General features: G+C 37.3%; 1 protein-coding gene across 7 annotated transcripts in view; it reads left to right on the top strand.

Moving 5' to 3' along the window:
• UTRN (utrophin) overlaps nt 1–27,130 on the top strand; it is a 351,387-nt gene that overhangs the window by 280,516 nt on the left and 43,741 nt on the right. For all 7 annotated transcript variants that reach the window (XM_040060117.2, XM_040060120.2, XM_040060116.1 and 4 more), the window contains 5 exons: nt 1,597–1,657; nt 10,580–10,641; nt 11,651–11,725; nt 18,244–18,445; nt 25,289–25,374. In XM_040060117.2, the coding sequence (XP_039916051.1) occupies nt 1,597–1,657; nt 10,580–10,641; nt 11,651–11,725; nt 18,244–18,445; nt 25,289–25,374 (486 nt within the window). The remainder of the gene's footprint in view (nt 1–1,596; nt 1,658–10,579; nt 10,642–11,650; nt 11,726–18,243; nt 18,446–25,288; nt 25,375–27,130) is intronic.

Genomic DNA, 27,130 nt, shown 5'->3' with positions numbered 1-27,130 from the left:
GTCAAATTGCAGCACTAGAGGATGAAACTCTAAAGCTGATGGTCACCTTCACCTATCAGGTTGATTTTACTCTTCTTTTTCAGATTTATGAAGGCATAAGGATTACTTTTTAGCAAGCTACGTCTGTTTGAGCATTTGGCCTTTACTATGTTTTTCTTTACCTAATCTTTATTGCAAATGTTTTCTTCTTCTTAGAATAAATATGAAATTTTCTCTTTTCTTCTTTTTCTTCAGTAAAGAAGGTGGTTTACTTTATTCCTGTAATTCCGAAATATTCTTCCCAGTTAATCTGTCTTTCAGTACATGAATATTTCTTAAATTATAAACTATGATATTTTGTGTGGTTTCGGAAGAGGTCACAGCCATGAAACCCTTGGGCACCAGGCAGCTGGTCACAGGGCAAGACCTATCTCTGTCTGTAGCTGCGAAAGCCACTGGGGCTTATATAGCTCGTAAGGCTTCACTGCAGCTTTGAGAGGTCTTTAGGGAAGAGAAGAGAGTTACTTTCAAGTGAATTATTTTATTTTTTTTTCCCCAGAGAGGGATGAACCCTAAAGTGGTCCAAGCTTGCAGAAAATTACATTAATTGCGAGTTTAATTACTTGAGATCCAGTGTGGATCAAAGCCGTCTCATTTTCTACCAAGGTTCTAAAAGGGGGTTGTTAGGAACCAGGAGAGGGCTTTCTGTGTCAGAAGCACTGACATATGTGGGCAATGTAAATTCATCTTATTGTGGTCATCACTTATTCCTGCCTGTTCTGTCAATCTCTGCTTCCACAGGGAAGTGCAAGGAGGTTTTTTCCATGCTAAAACCCTGATTACCCAGGCACTAGTCCAGTAATTTCTGATATGTGTACCTATGGCTTTCCAGTAAACAGATATTCTTAAATTGAGCACCAACAGTCCTGTTGGCCTGAACACTTTTTACCTTTTATCCCTTGGGATCTTTAGATTGGCAGAGTTGCAGTGTCATGTATGACTTCATGCCTTTTTCAACTCAGTGTGCAGAAGCCTTCCTTTTGTGGGTGTGGGTGTATTGTGGGTGATATCTGATAAATTCTGCAAACATTACAATTCTTTAGCATGGAGTGATAAGACAGGTTTTAATTGTTTTTTTTCTTGGCCATACAGTGTTAATCAATATTAATTTGTGTTGCAAATAGGAGCTAAGGGTTGTAACTAATAAAAACAAGGTTGTTTTTTCTTCTTGCTCTGTTGCAGAGCATTATTTATACTAGTGGAATAATTTATTTTAAAAGCATAACTTGATAATAATCCTATAGTGGTAGGAAAACAACTGTCTGCAGTTTCCCTAAATGGGTAGCTTGCTTGCTCAGAATTTATCATCCTTTGAAGTAGAATCATCCCATTTGTTTTCTTTTCAGCATGGCATCAAATAGATGCCTGTAATCATCCTGATAGATTGCCATAATTTTCTTCTGCTGCTTTTCTAATTACTGGAAGTAGTCTGGGAAATATTAATTGTTTCTATTTAATTTATTATAACCATATTAATTGCAAAATAAATAAAAGATAGATTTTTTTTTTTAATATGACAGGTACTTTCTAATAACAACCTTCTCTTTATTTCCTCAGCCTCAGTACAGTTTCCATGGCAGAGATCTGTTTCACATAACAAAGTGCCCTATTATATCAAGTAAGTTTGCCTTAATTCCTTTTCTCTTAAGTATAACAGAGGGTCTTATCACTATAACCTAGCAGAAAAACATAGGTACTAAGTAGTTGCCAGAAATGCTATTGAGAGTTTCTCTGTGCAGTGTTATGCTGCATTTACTGTAAAGTCATGTTTATTGCTTTGTGTGCTGCATAATTTAGAAATATGTCAAAATAAATCACTGACAAACCCTAATTAAAAACTCACATAAGAAACAGCAGAGGACTGCAGTGTAATACACTGTCAGTGTTCAAACTGTACTTGTTCTTGTGTGTGTGGCACATTCAGAGTATAAACTGTAGAGGGAAAAACAACTGAATAAATAATGTATTTAAAATTACAAAGTTCATAACCCAGAGCAGAACAGTGGTGGCTAATACCTATTGAGTCCATTCATCATTTTGTGCAAAATTCCTTTGGAAATGGGCATGCCTTGACTGTCCTTTTGTCATCTTCTTTACCTTGTGGAAGTTTGTATAGTGATTGGTATTAAGGTAAATTTTACTCTGATATGAATATTTATTAAAATTTTTCAAATACCTTGATTACCAAGAGGAATGGTTGAGATACTTATTTTGAAAATAATAAGGAATACCTAAGGTACAGAGGTGTGGAGATCTTGATGTGTTTTACAAAGAGCAATCCTTAACTTTGCTTTTCTTACTCTACCAGTGTTTATTTTGTTTTCCTGTACTTTTAAGGTCAAATATTGCAGCTTTGAGAAGATGAAAGGTCTTTACTAGAAAGCTAAATGAAATTTTAGGAAGGTACAGTGTATACAAATGAGACCCAGAGTAGTTCATTTTAGGCTGAAGGAAATCTGTGTTTAAAATGTTATCAGTTTGGGTTTGGGAAGAGGGTTTTTAAGTAGGATGACTGTGAATTGGACCCCAAGACAGTTAATTTAAAAAGAACATAACTGAGGAATTTTTACTATTGCATATTGCTCATAACTCTGGGAACGACATTTTGTGCTTCAAATAATTTGCAGGTACTTGAGAGCTTTGAAAAGCAGGTAGCAATAAATCTGTGATAAAGCCTGTTAGCATTCTTGAGATGTGACAGTTGTTTTTAAGCTGTCATATCAAGATTAATTTCTTTGAAGGGTCTGAGTAGGTAACTAGAAAAAGCAAAAACCTGCTATGAACATCCTTGAATTCTCTATAAAAGCATTTCTGCTTCTGCTCAAAAGTTTTGCAAGAGGCAGCAAAAACTGTGACAACTGAGGTTGCTGCCTCCCTCCCAATGGAAGAGGAGAAGGCAGAAGTTGGATGTGGAGGCACACTCATTGCTCAGACTCAGGTGAAATGCCGTTAAAATGCTTACACCTGCAGCAGTAATTCAAGGAAAATTATGAAGTGGCAAACTACAGAAATCAAGAAGAAAACTACTCTAAACCTGACTTTTTTTTTTTCTTCTGGGTATGTCCTTAGTGGATGTTGAAAGATTCATGTTCCTGTTCTACCTTATCAGGGTCAATAGCTGGAGCTGGGGGCATGAGTTGCCTTTGGAGGGTTCTGTGGAGCTCACCAGTTCATTCAGAGTTGGGGAACAGAGATAGGACCAGATGGAACAAGCTGAGATATACCTTCTGATCTGTGCTGAGCCAAAGCAAAGACTTTAAACTTGAATATTTCATATGTATATATTTTTTTCTTATCTAATACATTCTTCTGAACTTCTGAGGCTCTCTCTTACCCTAACTCAGCAGAAGTTCAGTTTTTGAGACTTTTTTTTTTTCATTGCTTGTTCAGAAGAAAATCTTCCAGTATGTGCACTAGGTGCAATCCTTCGAGCACACCAGTTGGTGGCAAAATGTCCCCAGGCACAGTGGCCTTGCTCCCATGGTGCCCTAAGCTTTAGCTTTCATGTTTGCAGATTCTGTGCTTCCCAGGGATGTAGTTCTGAACCTCATATTAAGTGCTAGTAAGCTCTTTTCACGGGTAGGTAGACAAACAAATCCTTTTCCTGCTGAAGACCAAGGACAATTTTCAGCCCAACAGCATAAACAACAGTTGACTGAAGAGAAAAAAAAGAGAAAAAAAAAGAGACCTCACAACCTGAAGCTGTAATTGGACAATTAAACCCCAATATGCAAATGGACCCAAACTTATATAAGTGTAATATCTTGTAACTGGTCAGACATTTTTATGACCATTCTTGGTCCACCCTGGGTGCAGCCTTGGTCAGGCTCCTGTCATGCCCAAGGTGGATCCTGGAGGCCTTTCAATAAATACCTACTTTATTCTCTAGCTCTGTCCAGTCTCTGTTCCAGGTCAGCCTTCTTAGGCATCAACCATTATAGTGTATTGGTGGCCCTAGAGCTAGACTGTGGAATGAAGCCAGTTGGGGCTCAGAAACAATCCCCAGCATCTCTTAGAAATTGTTTTTAATGGTCTTTCAGAGAAAATTTGGTAGAGGGCACAAGTGTAGGGTTGAGATCTTTATAGTAGCAGAGACCACTGTTTTATTTTCAGGGTAGCTTTAATGAAGTCAACAAAATTAACTACTGCATCTCAAATAGGACTTTTCCAGTAGTCTTTCAACATGATATATGCTGCTAAAGCAATGTCTTGATTCTTGTGTCTTGAAAAAGAATGATGGTATATGTAACTAGCAAGGTTTGTTTTTTAAAAAAAACTTGAGGATTTCAGTAGCTTCACTGTCTAGAAAGCAGACTGACCTTGGCAGTTTTCTACATTTTTTATTTCTTACTGATCTAAACATCATTTTCAGCAGCACCTAGATAAATCAGAGGGTTGTGGAAGATAAAGCAGAAAATAGCTGAATCTGAACTTCATTTGCTTTGTTATGATTAATCTGGAGAGTACTCTTGGCTTTAAATACCCTTTTAAATCTTTGTCTGTTGCTTAATTTCGGACACAGTTTAAAGGAGAGAGAAAAGCAATACTGATGTGAAAAACTTACTTGTTTGAAATGATTACACGAGTGAGACAATTCAAGAGAACAGTCAATAAGATTTAATGATGGCTTTTTATATAGAAATAAAAGCTAAGAAAGAGGGATAATTTAACTTAATTTTTAACATTAATTTTTAAATTAAACAAAAGTTTAATCTTGTGCAGGGCATACATAGTGAGAGAATTTCTTGTTGCAACCATTAAATTAATTGATACCAAACTCCATGGTTGCCTTGCCTTTTCTGTAATCCTGCAAAGTGGCTGGCATCACCAGAGTCCTAAAAATCCTATTGTATCAACTTCTGTATTTTGTTCAGCTTTATGGGGACAGGAAAAAAATGCTTTCTGCTTTTCCATTTTTTAAGACTCTTCAGAAAGTCTTTGCTGATGTTTGGTTTATGCCTGTATGGGGAAGAGGGGGAGAAGTAAAGGAAGAGAGAGAGAAAAAAATCTATTTTATTATAATTATATCTATAATCTCATTTTTATAAGTATTAAGCGTTTCCCTTAGAAGGGAAAACAAAATCTAATTTACAGAAGGAGGTAATATAGGTTTGAAGGTTTGAGAGTTGAGTCAGTTACCAGTTCCTGTGCTCATCTTTGTTTTCAATTAGAGAAATGCAGTAGCACATTTCTCTGGGGTGATTGCAAAATATCTGCATATAAATTGTTCTACCAACCTCTAAGGTACAATACCCTTGTGATGCATTATGCCAACTCTTTTCACCACAAAACAGTATTTTCTAATGGTCTTAAAAAAGAAAATATGCAGTATCTAGATAAAATACCATGACATAAAGTGGCGATGTTATGCCATTTGAAATTGGGCAAGGGTAGCAAAGTCAGAGTTCTGAGTCAATTAATTGGTGATCAGTAAAGATTCTGATTTTGGGTAATGTTTTGTGCAAATGACAACAAGAGCAGAAAGGTACTTAACATCATGCCAGAATGCTGTTTCTTGTGGTGTTCACCAGTGATTATCAACAGAGGCCTTGTCCATGATAAGAAATGAGAAAAAATACCCACAACCTGTTTCTAGTTTTCTTTCTTGTACCTACAAGCTGAAAAAGAACAAATGGATTTTTTTCACAACTCCATGAGCATCTTGAAACACCTGGAGATGTTGAACTTAATCCATTCATTTCAATAAGATTGTTCTTTTATTTCTAGAGCATAAATTAAATAACATGCTGTTTCTCAGCTTTTTATTTACAATCAGGAAGTGTTTTTTAAATGGATTATCTTTGCCAATTATAATTAGAAAGCTGCCAGCAAACATAAAGGATAAGAAGCAGATTGTAAGGGCAAATGTTTGTTGTGTAAGATTTAGAGCACTTCATTAATATGTGGGGGGTTTGCAGTTTGTAGTATTTCATGGCTATCATGGTTTTTTATTAGTGAAATTTTCACAAATGCATTTAGACTTTTTAAATTACACTGCTTTGTCAGGTAATATATTCATGGATGCATGTTTTTCTGTGTGGCTCATATTGGGTCCATAAGTTTGGCAGAAGAGATTTAGAAGGCTCTTGCTCTGAATATCTCATTCTTTTGATAGGAAGAAAACAACAACAACAACAGAATCACTCTTCAGTGAAATGCTTTTAATTCTTCCCAGAATAAACCATAAGGAAATATATAATAGGTTCATACAATTTGTGTTACTGCCTTGTAGAAGAGCACATTCTGTAATAGTAGAAATCCCTCCTTATACCTAAGCCCGCTCAACAGAATGACATCTCGTACCCTGGGCTCCTGTACAACTAGAAAAATTCTCTTTTTTTGGTGCCATCTACAAGCAAGATGAATAATGGGGCCAGTTGTTGTTCACCTTCAAAGTTAATATCACCCCACTCTATGAGTAGTTCTTGACGTTAGCAGGGTACTTGTAAGAGAAGGTGCTCCTTGCGGTCATCACTGTGACTTGGGACAGAAGTGCTGTGGTCGCTGTAACAGAGAGAGAAAACTCTGCAGGTTTCTCTGCTCTTGGTAAACTGCTTGGTTTGAATATTTTCAGAAGTTCAGTGAGATGATTTTTTTATAGCTAAGAAATTTACAACTGTGTTTTTTTTCCGTGGCTTTGTCCAGGGAAGCCTGGTTTTGGTGCCTAAATGAAACCTACCCATGGACTATATTTGGTGATGGTAACAGCACTGCCTGTGACAGTGAAGCTGCTGCCTCCCTTGACCTAAACAGACTGTTGAGCTGGAGATTCATTCGCCCTGAGCCCATTCCTCTTCTCTGCAGGATCCTTGTATGCAATTGCTTGGCTGTTGCCAATGTTTTAGTGCTGGGTGTTTAGGAATTAGGCTGGCACAGTCCTGTTCACCCTCTGTAGTCACCTAGCATCTGTCAGGTAGTACTGATTTTAGGGTATTGGAAAGGATTCTGTCTTGCCTTTTTTTCAGTTTCACCGCATGATGTTCACTTGGCCTCCTTTCCCACAAATTCTGTGTGGCATAGAAAGGAACCGAGTGAAAAGTTGCTCTTTATGCGGTTTGGCACAAATGTATTTCTTTTGCAAATAAAATAGAAACAGAAAAATATTTTATGTCCTTATTTTTTTTAGGCATAAATTTCATGTTCTGTGTTTTTATGTAAAGAGAAAATTTAGCTGTTCGGGTATTTACTGCATCAAACGGGGAAACAAGATTACAGTGCAGGGCACAGAAGTTTTTGATATCTTGTTCACTTTTTCTGCTTCATTTTTAATTAAAGGCACAATAGAAAAAAAAAAATCGTGTTTTTTGCATGGCATGTTGTTATTATTAAAGTGATTTTCGTCTTTCAGATAAAACTGTACTGAAACTCTGTATTTACAGTATACAATTTCAATAATGAAACTGTTGTTTTCTCTTAATTCTTGGAAACTTGATTTAAGGGATAACATTTGATTAGTAAAATCAGTTCTTATTCATTGCATATGGGTTTATAAATTACTTACAAGCTGGAATCTAAATTGCAATTAACTATACCCACATCCTAATTAAGTATTGCAAATGCATAATGGAGTGTATTTCCACAGGGGAAATTGAAAAAAAAAAAAGACAAGGATTTATCCAAGTATTTAAGTACTTTTCTTCTATATTAAAAAAAAATAAAAAAGGAGGGAAAAAAAAAAAAAGAGAGAGAGAGAAAAGGTCTCTGGAGCCAGCTAAATAAACTTTGCACTCCTGCTGCAGCTCTCAGGAATGTCCTCACAGCACCCCACTAGTCAGAAATATATTTGTTCATGGAGCCATATGTTTAATGGCAGAAAATGGAACTGGGAAATAAAAGCTGCAATTCAACAAAGTCCCCGTGATCACAGCTAGTTTTGATATCATAATTTCTAAGGCAATAAACAGCTCAGCTAAACTGCATGTAGTTTACATACAGTGTTTGCATTGATATTTCAACATTTAAAATAGAGGAAAATGTATTTCTGTGTATACATGTATTTACACTTTCTGTCACAGTACTTCCACATACCTTTACTTTTAACATAAAAGTTTGAAGGTATGTTGTTGTTTTATTAAGGGTGTTTTTTCCTCAGAAGATCCTAAGAAATTCTTTTCACTTAAAATGTTGACAGTAAAATCACCAGTTGTTTGGGGTTTTTTTGTTTTGTTTTGGGACTTGACTTTTTGAAGTGGCTTCTTAGGGAATTTGAGTTAAAGCTATGTCCTTAAAACAAACTTTATTAATCTGATCACATATTGTATTCATTTCTGTGGGCGGTTGCAGTGGATTTAGTCAACATTTCTAAATGGGCAACATGATATTTATGGCATCCTGTTAACATGTTAGTGCAGACATTTGGCAGCTGCCAGAGTAGTTTTGAGGTAATTAAATAAGTTGAGCAGGATGAACTATTATATTGTATTTCCTGTTCCTATTTACTTCAGTATTTACTGAAGCTGTATATGTTCTTTTTTTTTCTGATATACTGTAGCTTTTTGACACCAGGGTGAGAATGCTGGACAGTCACCAGCCTTTACCATGGCAAAGCATAAAATCCAAATATATTCTTTCTTGTTGCTGGTTTCATGAATTTTTTTGGTATGCCTTTTACAGGAAAATGATTGTCAATCTACATGGTTTTGAAATTTCTTTTCTGGAAAAAGACAAGCACAGTGCTGTTTTAGAAGTGTCTTTCTAAAAGATGCAAACCCACTGATTTACTGGCGTGCATTAGTTTTGGAGTTTAGCATTACCAGAGCCTCAACCACCTTATTGGAAAGCTGAAACATGAATGTAACTCATGTGATAATGATATCAAAATGAAATCAAATAGAAGCTTCTATTCAGGAAGATGTGTTCAGATGTAAAGATGTATTTAAGTGTTTTTTTCTGAATTGAGGAGTGTTTGCTGTAGTATTTTAGAGACAATCAAGGTCTGATAGAATTCTTTTTTTTGTTATTGTATAAATCTCTCTTGTTTAAATGAAGTCATGTTCAGTCAGCAACTAGGGGGTAATACAAAGAGGGAAAAGATTTGTACCTACTCTATTAATAGTAAATACATATTTTGCCTATGAACTTCCATGAAAAACACCTCACAAAATTGTGATAGTGCCAGAGAGACAAATGAGATCCATGGCAGAATTTGAAGGGGAGAAGCTGTCTCTGAATACCTAGGCAAGACTCAGAGCTGGAATGCTTATCCTGGTGTGGATGGACTGTAAAATGAGGATGATGTCCCATGTACAGAGACCCATTTCATGCTCTTTCCACTGGTGTATGTTTGAGGCTAATGCATTCACAAAAGGGTCCTCAGCACTTACTTTGTTAGGAGCTTGCCTTCACTTATGGTACATGTCCTGTCTCTGCAGTTCTTTGGAGCAAAGACTTTCTATACTTTTTTTTTTTTTTTTGTATCACCTGGCATTTTTGGTTCGTTTCACGATTAAAAAATAAACATTGATGATAAATCAGTGTGCACTCACTGAGGTATAGTCGTTTATATATAGCAAATGATGGTACAGTTCACTACGTTTAATGCCAAAGTGGCCTTTTTAAAGTCATTATTTACAACCAAGTATCCCTCTATGCAGGAAAGAAAAATGGGTATATTAGCAATTTTTAAATAGAAACAAAGGTGAAATACTTAGTGTTCTCTGAGCATTGCTGTTACATTTGCTAGCATTGCATAATTTCATTTTCATTAACTTTTAAAGGGACTCCTATGATCCTTTCAACATGACTTCTCTGATTAATTACCTTGCAAATCTAATTCAAATGTAAATACCTTGTAAGACAAGAATGTACAATCATTCCAGCATTTAATATTGATCAATGCTAGTAAAGTGTGGCTTGTAGAAGGGAATTGGAGATTTTAGTGGACGTGACATAATACATGTTTCGACCCCTATTGAAACAGCAACACTAGACAGTAGGTTAAGGGATGCTGCCTATTGAATCTCTGTTCTGTGAACTGTAGTGTACAGAGCATGTCCCCTAAATCAAGAAATTTACTGACTGGTTGTGTGAATGGTGATCAGGCTTCCCATTGGACTCCAGGATCTTAAAGGTCCTTTCCAACCTAAATGATCATGTTACATGTTAAATAAATGTTACAGGTGAAGCTTAACATCATTGCCTATGTTCTGATACGTGTGCTCAGATATGCAATGAAGATTGAAATAAAATCTGAATATCTTAATTTTTAAATTGTTTTTACAACTCTATTTATTGTTTTATAGCACAGGAAATTTTGTATTTTACCTTATTAGTGTACCTCTTATCTGCGGGGTCAGAGTCTCCAGCTCTTACCATCACAGTGAGAATCAAAAGTAAATATTGTTAAATATGGGTGGGCTATTGTCTGACTAACTTTGTGATTATAAAAGCAAGCAGCTGGGTGGTACAGATTGTGCATTTTAATTAGACCTGAGGTATTTCTTGCCACTTAATGCAGAAAATCAGAATATATTCAAGATTTTTTTCTTTGGAAGTGCATATATGTGTTTCCTGAAACTTTGATTACTTTGTTCCTTTGTAGTCATGAGACACAGACAACTTGTTGGGATCATCCTAAAATGACCGATCTCTTCCAGTCCTTAGGTGAGTGCATTCATAAAAACATTGTGATTCTTATTCCATGAATAAAAGCTGTGTTTGGATACTGACCATGCTTGAGTTCTCATGACCTGAGTGTAACAGCATTTCCCGTTTTGTGATGAGACATACTTTGCCCAAAACCTACTGCCTTAGTCATGTTGTGTATTGTCTTTTGGCAATATTAATTCTGAACCATATACTCTGACTATCCTTAATGCAGTACCTTGGGTTTTTTTCTTTTAACTTCACAAGGAATTGTCCAATGATACAGGCTCTCTGAATGTCTAAACCAGGGTGCTGGTCTGCAAGGAACTAATTTTGGGAATAAAATATAGCACCTACCTTTTCAGTAAAAGTTAAACTGTAATATGGTATAACTAGTTCAACATGCCCTGATAGCATCAACATTTACTGCCAAATCTCCCATTCAAAGGAGAGGAAGGGTAAACATACTGTTAAGTGAGGGAAAAAAAGTGTTTCTGTACCAATCAGTTTCTAAAATAGAGCTTACAGCTGTGTGACTGTCCGTTTTAAAGCACAGTTTGCAAAGTCAAAGTCATGGCATATAAATTATAGCTTAAGCCATTTTTTTTCCTGTTACTGTGTCATTTGCTGCCCTCTGTTTCCTTTATGTTATCTGATGGAGTTGTAAATTTGAGAAACTTGCTGTATTTGAGCAATTGTCTGGGAACTACGTGCCAGTGCATAATACGTATGTAAAACTCTCCTGTATATCTATGTATTACATGTGCCAAGATGGTGTCAGCATTTCTGGAGGGCCTCTCTCTTTAAGGTCCTGGACTGTCAGTGTCAGGAGGTTTTCCCTGAAGGTGAACTGGACTGAGGTCCCAACTTGTCAGGTTTTTTAATTTATTCTGATATATCCTATTAGTTCACTACAGAGAAGAGAAGGGATATCAGACTTCTTTCAAAATATGAAGATTTATTTGTAAAAGGAAAGTTACGGGGCTGTACATTTAGGGCCGCTCATGTTTCTGTTCTGCTGTTTCAGCTGATTTGAACAACGTGCGCTTCTCCGCCTACCGCACGGCCATCAAAATCCGCAGGCTGCAGAAAGCACTGTGCTGTGAGTTGGGACTTTGAGGGAAACGGTTTCTATACTGTCCTTGGGGAAGGGAGGGTCAGCTTCATTCTAACAGCATTAACGGTGGAGCAGAGTCATCCATGACACACTGTCAACCAACAAAATGGCAAGAAGAATTGCCAGCAATAGGTGTCGTTATTACAAATAAATAAATTAATAAAAGAAGAGGTGCAGCGGGTAAGTTGAAATGTTGACCCACTAAGAATTGTTTGTATCTCAAAATTTCTTTTCTATAGGTAAATTTATCTACTTATAAATTTATTTATTTATGTTGCTAGGTATTTGAAAAGCGTTTCCTATTATATCACAACAATGGTTTAATTCAGCAGCAAGTTGCATGATTAACGTGTTCATTCATGTTTAACAACCTCAGAAGTGATAGATCAGGAGCTCTTGTCCTGGCCTCTGGACTTGGGGCTTCTCCAAGTCACACAGCAAGTACCACACCTTGGGATCTGTGCTCTTGTTGAGTCTCCTGTGCAAGGCAAACTTAATTTTTTGAAAACTATGGAAAACAAAATAAATAAGAACACACATCTAACAGAAAAACACCAAAAAAAAACCAAAAAACCAAAAACAAAACAAAAAAAAAAAAAAAAAAAAAAAAAAAAAAAAAAACAAACAAAAAAAAAAAAAAACAAAAAAAAAACCAGGGTGAAGTAGAAAAAGCAAAAGGAAACTAGACAATTTTGAGGTTGCAGATTTTCAACCTTTTGAAACGTATCAGCAACAGGTGGTAGAAAGATGTATGATATTACCAAATTTTCTTCTTACAAATTAGGAGTCTTTGGCATGGAAGGACTTTTCAGCCCTGAAGGATGCACAGTACTGCAGGCTGAGTAGGAACACAAGAAGTGCAAGCATGAAAGATCTTGCACGAAGGGCACTCCCTTCCCACCTTCCAGGTGGTTAGTTTTCTTTCCAGCCTAGAAGACAACAGTCTGATCTTAGCTGGACTTCAGATATGCATCACTAAATGAAGCTGTGCCTGAGATGGCAGCTAACTACTCCAGAAAGCTTGGCACAGGCTCTTACCAGTGTAGTCCCACTAAGGACTACAGGTTCATCTCCCAGCAAGACAAAAGAATATTATGGGTGTTTTGCTTATCAGCCTGCAGGGTATAAAGTGTTCATCAATATGTACCTAAAAACAAAAAGCAAAGCGAGAGATCAGAAAGTAAAGTTCTTCTTGTGTGAGCTCCTCCTCAGGGAAAAGTGGGAGAAAACCAGACTGCATGTGACAGATGCTAATCTTGCTGCCTATTTCTGACAGACATGCAGCTTTTCTAGTGACCTGTATAGATCAAGCCTTTTATTACTTCTAATAAGCTTTGAAGAGGGACATACTTTCTCCTCTTGCTTTTACTGCAAAATATATCAATTTCTGTAATAACTGCCATGGTTAGCTCTCCTCATTCACAGACTTCAGAAGTGCCCTCCTATTGCCTCCAGTTTCAGGGAAGGGAGTTGGAAATAGTAAGAAATAAAGAGAATACTCCACTTTGAAAGAGCTGGGAGTAAAACTTTCATCTCTACGGGTCCAATCTGCCTTATTATCTATGAAGCTGTTTGTTTAATCAATCTCTGTTCTGCATCAGAAGAGACAGCAGCCAAAAAATCTTAGTTTTTGTTATACATGTATACTTGATAAAGAATTGGTTTTATTTTTAGATGGGGAAAGAGTCATCTTGTATGCTACTGCCATTCATTTTTGGTCTGAGTTACTTTAGTCTTCCATTGTATTTCCTGTAATTTTAATTGCAGATGGGTTTTAAAGGTGTTTGGATGCAGAATGCTTCAGAAAGTCTTAGGTGCTAAGGCAAAGAAAATGTCAAAACAAATCACCAAAAATGGAGATCACTGTAAAATGTAACAAGTTGCTGTCACAGGCATGGTGTGTGTATAATGTCAAAAGTATTTTTGGTGGGAACTCCCAAAGCACAGCTGGAGCTGGATGCACAGTTCCACTTGCACCTGATAGATTCTGACCTTGTGGTGTAAGTGCTTTACAAGCAGATTCAGGACCAATTGCACTTTAGAGCCTTCATTTGAGAACTGTACTTTAAAAAACTTTGCTGATGCCATATCTCTTCTTGGTAAGTGTCAAAAAACCCCAGCTCTGGGGAACTTACTCCCATTTTCCTCATTCTCCATTTAAAAGAGAAAGTAGAGTTGTGTTTCTTCTTCTTTTGTTTTTTGACAGGTAGATTCCTGGAGAGACATATATTTTCATGTATACATGTTTTGCAGGAATAGAAGAAAGGTTGCAAGTTGGAAATAACAAATTCTTAGCCTCTCTGTCATGGATTATGAGGGCAGATGTAGTGAGAGTGCTTTCCCACTGAGGCAGAAGAATGGGGGCAGAGAGAGTATCCTGTGTTTCACATGTACTGGGCAACTGTGTAGCACCAGGGCCTGATGATATTTTATTCTTGTGCAGCATCCTTTTGCTCATTTTTGGGAACTTATAATGCCCCAGATAATGAAGTATAGTACTGAATGGCAAAAAGTGAAAAAAATCACCATGTATATTCAGAATTCTGTTGCTGAATTCCTCTAGGTGATTTAAAATTTAGGAATGTTAATAGGAATATCAACCACACAAGGGGAAGAAAATGGAACATTTAGACATCAGGGACTAAGAGATCTGTGAGCATTTCCCTCTTTGAGGGAAGAGTGCAGTCTATTTGCAGGGACTGCTATAATTTTAATTTTCAATTTAGATATTATTTTTTAATAAAAAACTCCACAATAATGCCTATTTTCCATGGGGTTACAGCAGCTTCAAATTTGCCATTAGCAGCTGCATGTAGTTACTTGCTCCTGAGTCAGTCACTCACAAGTGCTTTAACAGTGCTGAATGATATGGTTTCTCTTTTTCTTTGTGAAAGTCTCCTTGCTGCAGAAAGGGGAGAAATGAGCCTTGTGCCCATTGGTTGATTAAAAGCAGGATTGGTCATTCAGCATGTTTAAGCAGATGCAGAATGGTATTGCAGAAATGCACTGCAACCTGTGTAGGCATGGTGCCAGAAATGGCATGATAGGATAACTGCCTGTCCCAAATTTTATTCAGCCAGGTAAATGCTGAAGTAAGCAGGAATGGAAGTAATTTCTTCTGGTTGTTCTCCATGGATAGTGCCATCTAAAAGTGTATGTTTAGCTTAATTTGCATTAGTATAGCATCAGAGTTTGCCATGTCTCTCTCTCACAGAGCCCTGGCTCCGTTTTTGCCTCAGCTAGTTTGAGCGAGAAACCACAGCTGGATGGATTTTTTCCTCAGCCTTAAAGATCCCAGACAGGCTGCAAACATTTTCCTTTAGAGAGAGCAGGTTCCTGTCGATGGCAAAAGGACAGAATCTGTCCTTGGTCCGAGGGAAATCAGGGCTTTATTCAGTCTGTGGTCCTGCCCCCGCAGGGTCAGAAGCCCAGTCCAGTCCCCGTCCCAAGAACCAAGAGAGAGCTTTTTCCACTTCGTCCCTTGGCTTTTACCCAGGGGGAAGGGGCTAGAGGCAGGGACGAGCCCCTACCCAACCAGGGATAAGGTGGGAGTGGAACAGAGTTGGATTACATTCCAGCGTGGGAGGATGGGAAGGGAAAAGGAGCAGGGACAAACATCGTGATACATTTTCCAAGGGAACAGAGTGGAGCAGAAGAAACCATTACAAAACCCAATATAAAAATGAAATGCAATATAAACCCAAATAATGCACAAGAACAAGAGTTGTGTTTCTTAGTACAAAAATACCGGAAGTACCTCTCCCAGCTCCCTCTGGAATAGTTAGGCAGAAGTGTGAGAAATGTGACTGAGGGATCTTAACGCCAGCAGATCAAGATGTGAAGTTAGCGGGCTTAGTGTCTGTTGAATTGTTTCTTTACAGTGCAAGGATGGTAATGTTAAGCCAAACCCAAAAGCTACAACTTCCTGGCATTCCAAAGCTTTCTGAATTTTCAAAAGCTTTCAAAAGGGCAGATTTCATATGCTGTCAGTCTGTTTTATGAAGCTATTTACCTGCTTTTAGCCAGCCATTAATTACCTTACAGAAGCAGGTCACAAAATAACTAGAAAACATAAAACCCCAGAAACAAACAAGTAAAAACTCCCACAACCCAAATCTAAAATAAAGGCTAACACCAAAACAAAACCAGCAAAATGGTTGCATTAATTTTTTAATTTTTGTGGGGTTTTCATGAAAGTTTTTGAAGTCATGAAAGGAAAGCATGAAAAGTGGCCATCTCCTAAGTTCAGTAGGAGGAGTTCTAAGTTCAGACAGGAGGATGACTCCTGTCATCAGATAGCAGGTTAACCTCACTTGGCTTCACTTCACTCCCTCCACAGCTCAAAATGTAGTCAGGGTTACACCATGAACTTTTTGTGGGTTCATGTTGTTTTTAAATATGCCTGTGAGGCTTTTCCAGTGTATCATATCCCTTACAGCTGCTGTAGAAGATTATGCTGCAGCGTGTGTATTGCCAAACACTTTGGCTACCTCAGGTCAAACTAGTGGCAAGGTGTTTTGCTGCAATTACCAGTCTGCTTCTTTGATAAATACATGGCTGGCATTTGTTTGCAAACCCAAGAGAGGGGCTTAAAATATCCCCAAACAAACCAAAAAGAAAATGAAAACCAAACAAATGTAAACCCCTGCAAATCTGACGCTGTGAGGTCAGAACAGTGTACCGATTTTAGTGCAGGAGAGGAAAGGCAAGGTGTGAGGTACCGTTTCTCACTTTACGGAGGTGTGAGGAAGGGTAGATAGGGGAAGGGGGATTGGGAATGTAACCTCCTTTTGGTAGATGGTCACTGAGTTCTTGACAGAACTGCTCATAGTGGTTCATGTTATTTTGCTCTTGCTTCTTTTTCTGGTGTTCTTGTTTTCCAGCCCAGATAGAATTACCCCATTTGCACAGGCTTGCAAATCTAGGGTCATTATTTAACAGTTATTCTCCCCTTCTGCTCCTGTTAGACCCCAGCTGGAATAGTGCATCCAGATCTGGGTTCCTCAGCACAACAAAGATGTGGACCTGTTGGAGCAGGTCAAGAGGCGAGCAGTGAGGATGGCTGAGGGATGGAGCACCTCTCTTATGAGGAAAGGCTGAGAGAGCTGAGGTTGTTCATACTGGAGAAGCGAGAGAGGGAGAGAGGAGACCTTTGAGCAGCTTTTCAGTAGCTGAGGGAGGCTTATAAAAAATAGGGAGAGTAACTTTTTAAAAGGACACATTGTGATAGGAGAAGGAGAAAGAGTTCTGTACTTAAAGAGGAGAAATTTAGATTAGTATTAGCAATTTTTTACTGTGAGGATGGTGAGACACTGGCACCGATTGCCCAGAGAAGTTGTGGGTGCTCTGTCCCTGGTAGCGTTCAAAGCCAGGCTGGATGGGGCTTTGAGCAAGATGGTCTAGTGGAAGGTGTCCCTGCCCGTGGCAGAGGGGTTGGAACTAGAAAATCATTAAGGTCCCGCTCCAACAAAAATAGTTTTCTGATTTTGTGATTCATTGTGATGATTGGTCAAGAGCAGTTCACAACATGTCAGAGATTGTTGTGTGGATTTTTTCATTTGAGAGATGACATTTGTAGTGCAAATGTGTTACTGACTCTTCACAAACAGCTCAGTATGAGCTTTCAGTACACTTCAATTGCATGCTATGTTTATTGTAGCAAGCATACAAATACATTACAACCATTGTTTCTTAATTAAAGTCCTTGCTTCTGTAAAAAAAGTCACTGAGGATTTCACCATTTGTTTTGTCTTTTCCACTTCCTTTTACAAAAGGTCATTGATGGCCTTTCGTTTTGACCATGCAAACCCCAGACTTTCACAATCACATTTGAATGGTTTTGAGAGCAAAACCCTTTTTCCCCTGTAAAATACCTATTGCATCACCAACTGTTTATAGAAAGAATTCTGTAATAAAGGAGATAAAAATATTATTCAAGAAAGCATAGCATTTAGTGTTCTGGAAAACTACGATAAATAATCTTCCTGTGTCCCTCTCCCAGCTTTCTTTTAAGCCCTAACTTAGCAACTGTTGTTCAGTTAATCAGGCCTCAGTACATTTTTACTGCCTTTAAGAAAGAATTCTTACTGAATAATTTGCTTTGCTTTACATTTTACCAAAAGTGATAGTCATTTTATAGGACTCTGCTTTATGGTAAATATGAAGAATCCTGTAAGCCTAGTGAATTCTGTGTGTGTGAATCCAAAGTCAGGGTCCTCTTATTATACAGACTATTTTAGCAGCTATTTTAATGTTGTTTTGAGCTGTGCAATGTCATTGTGATGTTTGTATTCTAGGTTTTTTTAATAAATAGTGCCGAAATGCTGATGACTTGTCAGAGAGAATGGTTTGTCACTATAAAGTTACTAAATGAAAGGCACTGGGCTAAATGTTTGCAGTGTTTGCTACAACCAGCACTTGAACAATTATCACCAATGTTATGCTCAGGCATCTGTATTCACAATTTTTTTTTAATCCTGTTATTTTTTAAAATCTATTATTAGTGGACCTGTTGGACCTGAACACAACAAGTGAAGTTTTCAAACAGCACAAGTTGAGTCAAAATGATCAGCTGATTGGTGTCCAGGATGTGATCAGCTGTCTCACCACCATCTACAGTGGACTTGAAGAGAAACACAAAGATATGGTGAACGTTCCTCTCTGTGTAGACATGTGTCTTAACTGGCTACTCAATGTGTATGATAGGTAAGAAAATTGGTTTTTTACACTGTGTGTACTCCCAGGAGTTATAAATTATAAAGTCTTGAAAATTTCTTTATTAAAAAGTTATCTTCTGATGTTTTTTGTCTCCATAATGAAAGTTCAGTTGCATGCAATAAGATGTTTCTTATGCTGTCATGCTCAGCACTAAGATTACACTACCGAAGAAACATTGAAAGGACTTTAAGAAATGTGTGTGTGAGTAGAGAGCTAGGACACTGCTTTAGCTGTGTTCCTGCTGTGAATATTCCAAGTTTCCCAGGCTGATTGCCATTCATATCAGATTCTATTTGTGCCAAAGGTGGGGATAGTTTCTTCATGTGTCTTACACTTAGTTACTTGCACTCATAATCCTGGCTGAGCTCCCTGTCCTGAGTCCTCTACTGAATGGAGGTTGTTGTGATCTCAGCACTAAAGCCTGTCTGGTTTTGGAGGGTCAGCAGTGTCAATGGCTCAGTTCCAGCACGTACAGCTCCTGCCATGGCTAATGTTGAGGGCTGGTGTTACGTGGTCCACCTGTCCTTGTCCTAGCAGTGAGGCTGTATTTCCCAAGGGCATTGAATTTGCCTCAAGAATGTTTTGGGATGCTTACAGTAAGAACTTGTGGGTTTATTTAAATGGACATTTGCTGTTTCCAGAGAAAGAACTGTCTCAAAAAAAAAAATGAAAACGTCCATTCCAGCAGCCCCTTGTGGTTGTGGCCAGTTCTTTCTGAGCCTCTCATCCTTTCTTTGTTCTGCTGGAAATTGAACTCTGCCCTCTCTGCTCTGCCCTATGTAAGCCTGCATGACCTGCAAGCAGTCTGCTTTTATTTAGTTATGCTCTTGGGTCATGAGTTTGTTGCTTATTTTTCTTAGTGTCATCCACTATTCTTTTCTCCCTTGTGTAGTAAAAACTGGGGAAAGACTTGGTTTCCATCAGCTCCTCCATGTCCTAAATGTGTCTCCTCACATAGCTTCAACAAAGGCATTTCAGGACTTTTTTGGAGCTGACTAAAGACTCAGTAGTGCAGGACAGGTTGTGATTGCTTCAGTGGGTCTGATTGAATATGTTCAGCTTTAGTTCAGAACTATGAACATAATTGCAGATTGGGATTTCTAAGCTCCATGAGGGTGGTTACAAAATTTATTTTCTTTCTCTCCATTTGAAGTTGAAAAAAGCAAAAGTATTTCTTGAATAGTGATAAAATTCTTATACCTTACTTTGCAAATGGGATTTTTTACTTGTAGATGTATGCATTATCTTCAATATATTCATTCAGTGCCAAATTCTAACAATTCATTGCTTTTTGCTTTTTTCCCCCTCAGAGGATTACATACCAATTCTCCTATACTTCATGGATATTTTACTTTATTTCGGTTTTAGGCGGAGGGAAGGAGGGAACAGAGTACATAAACCCATTTGTCATTTATCTGCTGGCTACTGGTATTCAAACATTGCCTTTAAATATTGTGACATTTCTGCTAGTCAGACTTCTCTCCATTACTGCTGAAAAATTAGAGATTCTATCAAATATTGACTGGGATTTCTTCCTGCATTTATTTTTATTTTGGAGAGTTCTGTATTGTGAGTAAATAAACACATCACTTGCAAATAGAACAGTAGATCAAGTGAGTTGCTTGACTTAAATGTTATTGGCAATTTAGAATAAAAGACGTAATAATGGCAGAAAATTTTTGTAGTTACTGGTTGGTTTTTGTTTTCTTTCAGACTGAACAGAAATCTACTACATTTTCTTCAGCTTACCTTTGCATCTTAACTTCAGTTAGAAGTCAGTTGTTTAATCTGTTTGTATTTAAAATGCACTTAGTAAGCGGCAAACCTTTCTTTCAATGTTTCCAGTTTCTCCCATTTCCCCTTGACTGTTATGCTGAAAACTTAGTGTAGCTAATTCTTCAAGCCTGTTAAATTCTTGAGTCTTTATTCAAACTTTGAAAAATCGAGGATGAAGGTTTACTGAGAGAAAATTATGTTTCAGAGTGTGTTTCCTTGTTCCCCTTTCAAATTCACTCCAGGAAGAAAAAGAAATGCTAAAAGACCAGGCACCAATTCTAAGGTGGAATTTTTGATTTTGTTTCCTAAACTGGCCTTTACAAAAGAGCTACTTTGTGTCTTGGCATTTCCATTGTACATACTGCATTGGTGTTACAGATATAAAATGTGTCAAGTTGTTAAACTGCCAACAAAAAGCATCTGTTAGTCACTGAGATTTAATTACAGATTCACAGATTAATGGCAAACTGAATAGTTCTCCAGACTAAACCTGCAGAAGTCTTTGGCCCTTAAAAAGAACCAATTTATTTTTAGAAAAGGTCTGTTATGTTCTGGTATTTTCTGACACATTAGGAATGATTCATTCTGAGCAGAGGAGAGAAGCACTAAAATTCCTTGGTGACTTTTACTACATGAAGGACTCAAAGGTTGTTCCAGACATCAACATCTGCCCTTATAAACATTTTTCAGACTTAAAGTTCTTTGTTTTGGTTAGTCCAAAGACTAATTTTTTAAATGAAATTAGAGATAAATATCTTGATACTTACAGTGAGAACTGTGAAGGAAATTTTTTGCTCTGTAAAATACTTTGGCTAGGCCTGTGTTTAAAGCATCTGAAAGCAATAGCTGGTGTTTTTTTCTGTTCAACTATGTACTGTCAAATTTGCTGAAATCTCCAGACATCATGTATATTAAAAGGACTGATAGCTTTCAGTACTAATGGAAAAGCTTAACACCCCTTGAAATGAGTTGTTTCTATATGTACTGATTCATGGTGATGACTCATTTCAATTAAAATTACCCATAAAGAAACTTTTATGTGCACTGTTTAAATATTTTGGAATGTTTATCTGACTTCCTGTATTTCAACTTTTTTTTTTTTTTTTTTTTTTTTTTTTTTTTTTTTTTTTTTTTAATTCTAGGATACTTTTGATAATGCCTTCTTTTAAAATGAATTTTTTTGGTACGTTAGTCTGAGAAGGGTATATGTGGTATCTATGCTGACATTTTCCATATGATCAAGCTGACTTTCATGATCATTCTCTGCAGCCCAATCTTCCCCTGAAGAATCACAGCTTTGTTATTTATGTTGCACTCGTACACCTGGCAGCTTCTAACGCCAGGCTGTTAATATCCCAGGCCTTAGCAGCATGTTCATTTCAGTAAAATCTGAATTTCTGAGGAATGAGGATGAGACTCCTGCTCAGTCAGCCTTAACTTTATGCCCTGGTTTTGACAGTAGCTGATAGAAGTTTTCTGCACGCACTCCAGTTGCATCCCTGCGTTTATGACGGCTGTTTGGATTCATAGAGCACTCTGAGGGAGCAGCTTGGCAGGCTGTGATAGCAGTAAGAAGGCTCTGGGAAGGTTCTGGCCCTCTTTAAGGCAGGAAAATGAGCATCCTTGCCTGACTTGTCGGTGGGTGATCAAGGGGGGAGGTGTCTGTGGTGACCTTCATTGATCTACCACGTATTGGCTGCCTCGTGTTTCTGGGCTTGCAGGTAGCTGATAGCTGCAGTCCCTGGTAGTCCTCAGCTGCAGTCCAGCGTTGTCTAGGTGGGAGAGGACAAAAGAAGGCTGAATGGCTCCGGGCTCTTCTTTGTTCTCTAGTTTTCCTTGCTAGTACCTGATGTTTTTATGCTATTGTCCCTCCTCCTCCAGGGACACAGGGCTCCTCTAGACTTCGTGTTATCATTTTGTTCTCCAAGATCCTTTATTGTGTATTCCTGTTTGCAATCTCTTATATTTAATCTTGTTGCCTGTCTGACAGCTCTGACAGCTTTTTTTTTTTTTTTTTTTTTTTAATATGGCTAACTCCTACACGCAGCTGTGCCCATCACTGGTTGTCCTTTTGGGATTCATATACTTAGATAAAATGCTTATGTGTCTATGCCGTCACAGTGCTACAGAATATTTGCCTACCATTGTTGGTAAACAGTAGTTTTTATACTTACATTCAACAATTTAGTATTAATTATATCCTGATTAATACATTTATAATTTGCAAGTTTCACAGGCATCTGTGCTGGCTATGGTATAGACTGTTTGCCTGTCAAGAAGTTTTGGATCCTAACTCTGTGTTAGGAAGTTACTTAGAGAAAGGAACATAATCAGGCTACCCTTCATCAGGATCAGAGCAAAAGATATCTGGGCTACTAAAAGTGGCCTTATCAATTGATTTTATAATGACAAGCATGCTCATATTGCTATAATGAGTCTGAGTAATGTGCTGACATTTGTGGTATATATGACCCATAAATTTTTATGAATTCAGAAATTAAAAAGTTTTTTGAATCTTCCCACTATAAGGCCTCAATTCTTAGGTGTTTGTACACGTTGGACAATTAGATGGTTATGCTGCCATTCAGAGGCACCTTGCGAGACAAGCTCATGGTAAAGTAGCCCAATAGTCTCCCAGCAGCTTGAGGGAGGTGATCCTGCACTTCTGTTCAGCATTGGTGAGACACATCTGGAGTCCTGGGTCCAGTCGTAGGCTCTCCCAGGATGAAAGAGACGTTGGCAAACTGGTATGAGTCCAGTGAAGTACCATGAAGACATTTAAGGACTTAGAGTAACTGATGTATCAGTAGAGACTGAGAGTGATGGGACTTTTCAGCCTGGAGAAGGGAAGTTTCAGGGGGATCTTATCAATGTGCATAAATACTCAATGGGAGCAGAAGAGAAGATGGAACCAGGCTTTTCTCAGTGGTGTGCAGTGACAGGACAAGAAGCAGCAGGCACAATGTGAAACACAGGAATTTTTCTTAAACATGAAACAAGAAGTTTTTTAATGTAAGAGTGATCAAACAGTGCCACAGGTTACTCAGAGAAGCTGTTCAGTCTCCATCCTTCTCCATCCAGAAGACACTAAAGTGATGGGATATGATCCAGGAACACCTGCTCTACCTGACTGAGCAGGGACATTGGTCTCTGGAGGCCCCTCCTAATCTCAGTGGTTTTGTGACTCACTAAACTGGGAAAACTTAAACCATTGGCTTGGAAATGTCAGGACTGTAAAGGCCATGGTCTTGGAGGGAGAGAGGGAGTGTGTGTGGCATTTGGTTTTGGTATGTTGGGGTTTTTTTACTGTGTCTATGTCACTACAGTGTTAATATTTATCTGTTTCCAAGAAAGAGACTAGGCGTGAATATGTTACTCTTTTGAAAAATGTAATATTGCAGGCTTTGTAATTACTTATTTATGTAATTTATTGGGAAAATGCTTTTTGTGTGAAGGAAGTTTTTCAAAGACCTTACGGGAATCTCCTGAAATCAGGAGAACCCTGAAGCCTTGACATTTGTGCCCTGATCTTTTAGCTGCCAAGTCTCAGTTTCTGTCTTTAATAAACAAATTATGTGGTCAGTCCTGAGTTAAATCAAACCCAAATGAATGTTCACTTTTTTCCTGATGAATATAAATTTAAAGCACAAACAACCATACACAGAAAGGAATAGGGAAATAGCTTTATCAGGGTGTAAAATGTGCCATTTAGATGGCAAGGTATGCCAGAATGATGTAGTGTCTGTGATTGAAGGAGGTAATTTGAAGCTAAGCTTGAATATATAAAAAGGTGGCACTTTTATAACATTCTGGAAAATTGGGTCCTGATTTTCCAACTAGGCAGCGAAAGTAATAGATATTTTTGATTAATTTGGCAATAATTTCTCTGTACCTCTGTTCCATCTTACGGAATGAAGATACTGCTGTCTAGTGTTACTAGATTAGATGATGTTGTGAAGATAAATGCATTAATATTTGTAAGTTGCTTAGCTAATTTATCAGACAGCCAGGAGTAAATTAATAATTTTGTATTCAGCACAACAGTTGTGAAGTAAATCAGACAGCAGACCGTATGCCGAATGGATAGGATAGAAGGAGATATGTAATAACCACTTCAGAAGTAATTAAAGTATATATAACTTCAGTGTGGCAGAAAGGACCAAAGTAATGTTTGAAGTGATAAGAAATTTAGTGTTATCTTACTTGTTGGTGAAAGACCCAGCTAACCTAGTGTGTGTCATAGATGCAGTTAAACAATTCTGAAGCTTTTTTTTGCAATGTCTCATTTAAAGAAAAATTGTGTCATTTTTTTTTTTCATGTTTAAAAGAAGAAAGAAATTTCAAGGATATGTTTCTGCATTGATCTTCTGAACTTTAAAATTGTCCTTTTCCATGTAAGCTGGGTTTGTTGTTTTAGTAGCTTTTTGAACAGCATTTGCCCTGCACACTTAATATTACTTGCTTTGGAACCTACTTACCTGTTCTCAAGCTGCTTTTTAGGTTTGGACATATTTTTTTCATGCTGGACAAAATGAGCCTTAAGTGACATTGCTTAAAAAGAATGACAGCTCCAAATCATTGAATTAGTGCCTATTTATTTAAATTGGTTATTTATGTCCTGATATTGTGCATGTCAGAACATTTTAAACATAAACAAAAAAAGGAGAAAGACTTAATTACTGTGATATGAGAACTTGCTTTTATTTTACAGTCCTTGTGTTTCACACTGAGTAATAGGCCTTCCTGCTGTGTGATCATGTATTTTTTTTTGCGTATATCACAATAATAAATCACTTTCAGAACTTTGCAGAACTAAATGTCTGTTCTTTTGTAGTAATATAAGCTGTTTTGACGCGTAAAACCACTTGGGAAGCGAGCTGAGCTATTGTATAGAAAGAATTCTTAATGTGATTTTTAGTGTTAATGGTTTTTTTGAGATCTGAAGTATATTTGAAATATAACTCTCCAATAATTAAACTCTCTGTATTTAATAGACTTGAGCTGGAATGAAATAAAATGAAACTGTATTAAATTGTCTTGTCTTTTTAATTTCAGTGGCCGAACAGGAAAAATTCGAGTGCAGTCCCTGAAAATTGGCTTGATGTCTCTTTCTAAAGGCCTTCTGGAAGAGAAGTACAGATGTAAGGAAGAACTTCTTTTACAAAAATAATCTATATAATTAACTCATGTACAATGACAAAGCACCTAGCATAATTTATAGTAAAACATTTCTCAGGCCTGTTGCAAGGCAGTTTTCTTTTTTGTAAGTAAAAAGAGAATTCTTTTCATTATCACCAGTGGCAATGGTTAAAGTAGGATTTATATCTTGACTGGAATGTATTGCTGTCCATTCTGAATCATCAGAAGTCACAGTACTGCAGTCCCCAAAAGAAAAGGAGAATATAGCTGTGTGGAAGATAGAGAAGTATTATATTTGATTCTGTTCTCTCTTGTATGTGTATATATTTTGTTTAGGGAAAAATCAAACAAGTAAGTGCTGATTGCATCAGATTGACATGGCTGATAAAGCAAGGAAATATATCAAAATCCTGCAATTGTATTTAGTGATCTACAAGAAAGACTATCTGAACTCTGAAAATGGTTTTCCAGTATATGTGCTTTCTGCCAGAACTGCACAATGAAAGTTCAAATTATGTTGATTTTAGTAATCTCACAAACTTGAGAAATGCTAAGTAATATAAAAGTATTTCACAAAAATAAATGCAGGACCAGAAGAGAATTGAGTAACTTTGTGGAAAAAAAAGCCCTGACAAATACAGAAAAAAAGATGAAGTGCTATATTAGAACATTCTAGATGATGGACATTAACATATTATGCACATAATCTTAAATTTGCTGTTCTTTACTGTAGTTCCTTGACTCATTTTGGAAACACATTGAAAAAAGTTATATAGAGAGACTGAATTTGCTCCATGTGCCTTTGGAACTCTTCAAAAATTTGTGTTCCTTAAGAGCATTTGTTAGCAGTCTTCTAAACTTAATTATTAACACTGAACAAAAGTAGAGGTGTTTTATGCATTGGGACATACTTTGACATCTGAATGACATATTGAGACTTTGAGGTGTTTAGTTTCCTTCTGACATTTCACATATATGTGAAGTGCATGTGAAGTATTCCATAACTAAAAAAGAGCTTGACAGACATACCTTTGTTCCATAATGACGATTCAGAAGGTAATCTGCTGTTCTGTGTGACATAAAAAGCTTTCATAAAGTGTAGGAGCTAGGATGTTGATGATAATCAATAATCCTAGATAAAATGGTTTTTAAAAAGCTCCAAAAACTGAGAATACTCCCATTAAATTGGTATTGCTAATACATTAGTATGTAGATACAAAATGCAGGCAGTGAAGCAGAATAAGGAAATTACTTGGTGAGCTTCATATTTATGCTGTTGCTGTGTGTTTAGTAATAAAATTAAAATGGCAGCTGATGGTGACTACAGATTTTACATCACTTATGTCAACAAGATAGACTTTTATTCTGAAGGATGCTGTGAGATGTCCTAAAAAAATTAGTAGAGAATAAGTTTCAGAAGGCTTTTATACCAAGTGAACGTAACTTCAACCTGAAATACATCTGAAATTAAAGTAGTTGCTTGAATTCTCAAAGCAGAGAATTACTAGTCAGATAATGCATCCTTTTGTTGTAACTCCTGCTCTGATCAATGTACTAGACTTTGATATCTTTTTTAGCTCTATTGTCCTTATGAACATTAAAATTATCACAGAAGAACTCTTCAAAAGAAATTTCGCTAACAAAGGAAGTGTGTGTCAGGTACTGTTCTTGGCCTGCAGTGGTCTTGAAATCAGCATTTTGGGGTCCTCTGGCATGAGCTGTCACAGAGATTCATCTTTGATATGAGCTCTTTTGATT

This window comes from Hirundo rustica, chromosome 3, assembly GCF_015227805.2.
Source record: "Hirundo rustica isolate bHirRus1 chromosome 3, bHirRus1.pri.v3, whole genome shotgun sequence".
NCBI classification, from domain to species: domain Eukaryota; kingdom Metazoa; phylum Chordata; class Aves; order Passeriformes; family Hirundinidae; genus Hirundo; species Hirundo rustica.
Note: the sequence above shows the minus strand (reverse complement) of the source record. Positions and strands in the feature narration are given on the sequence as shown.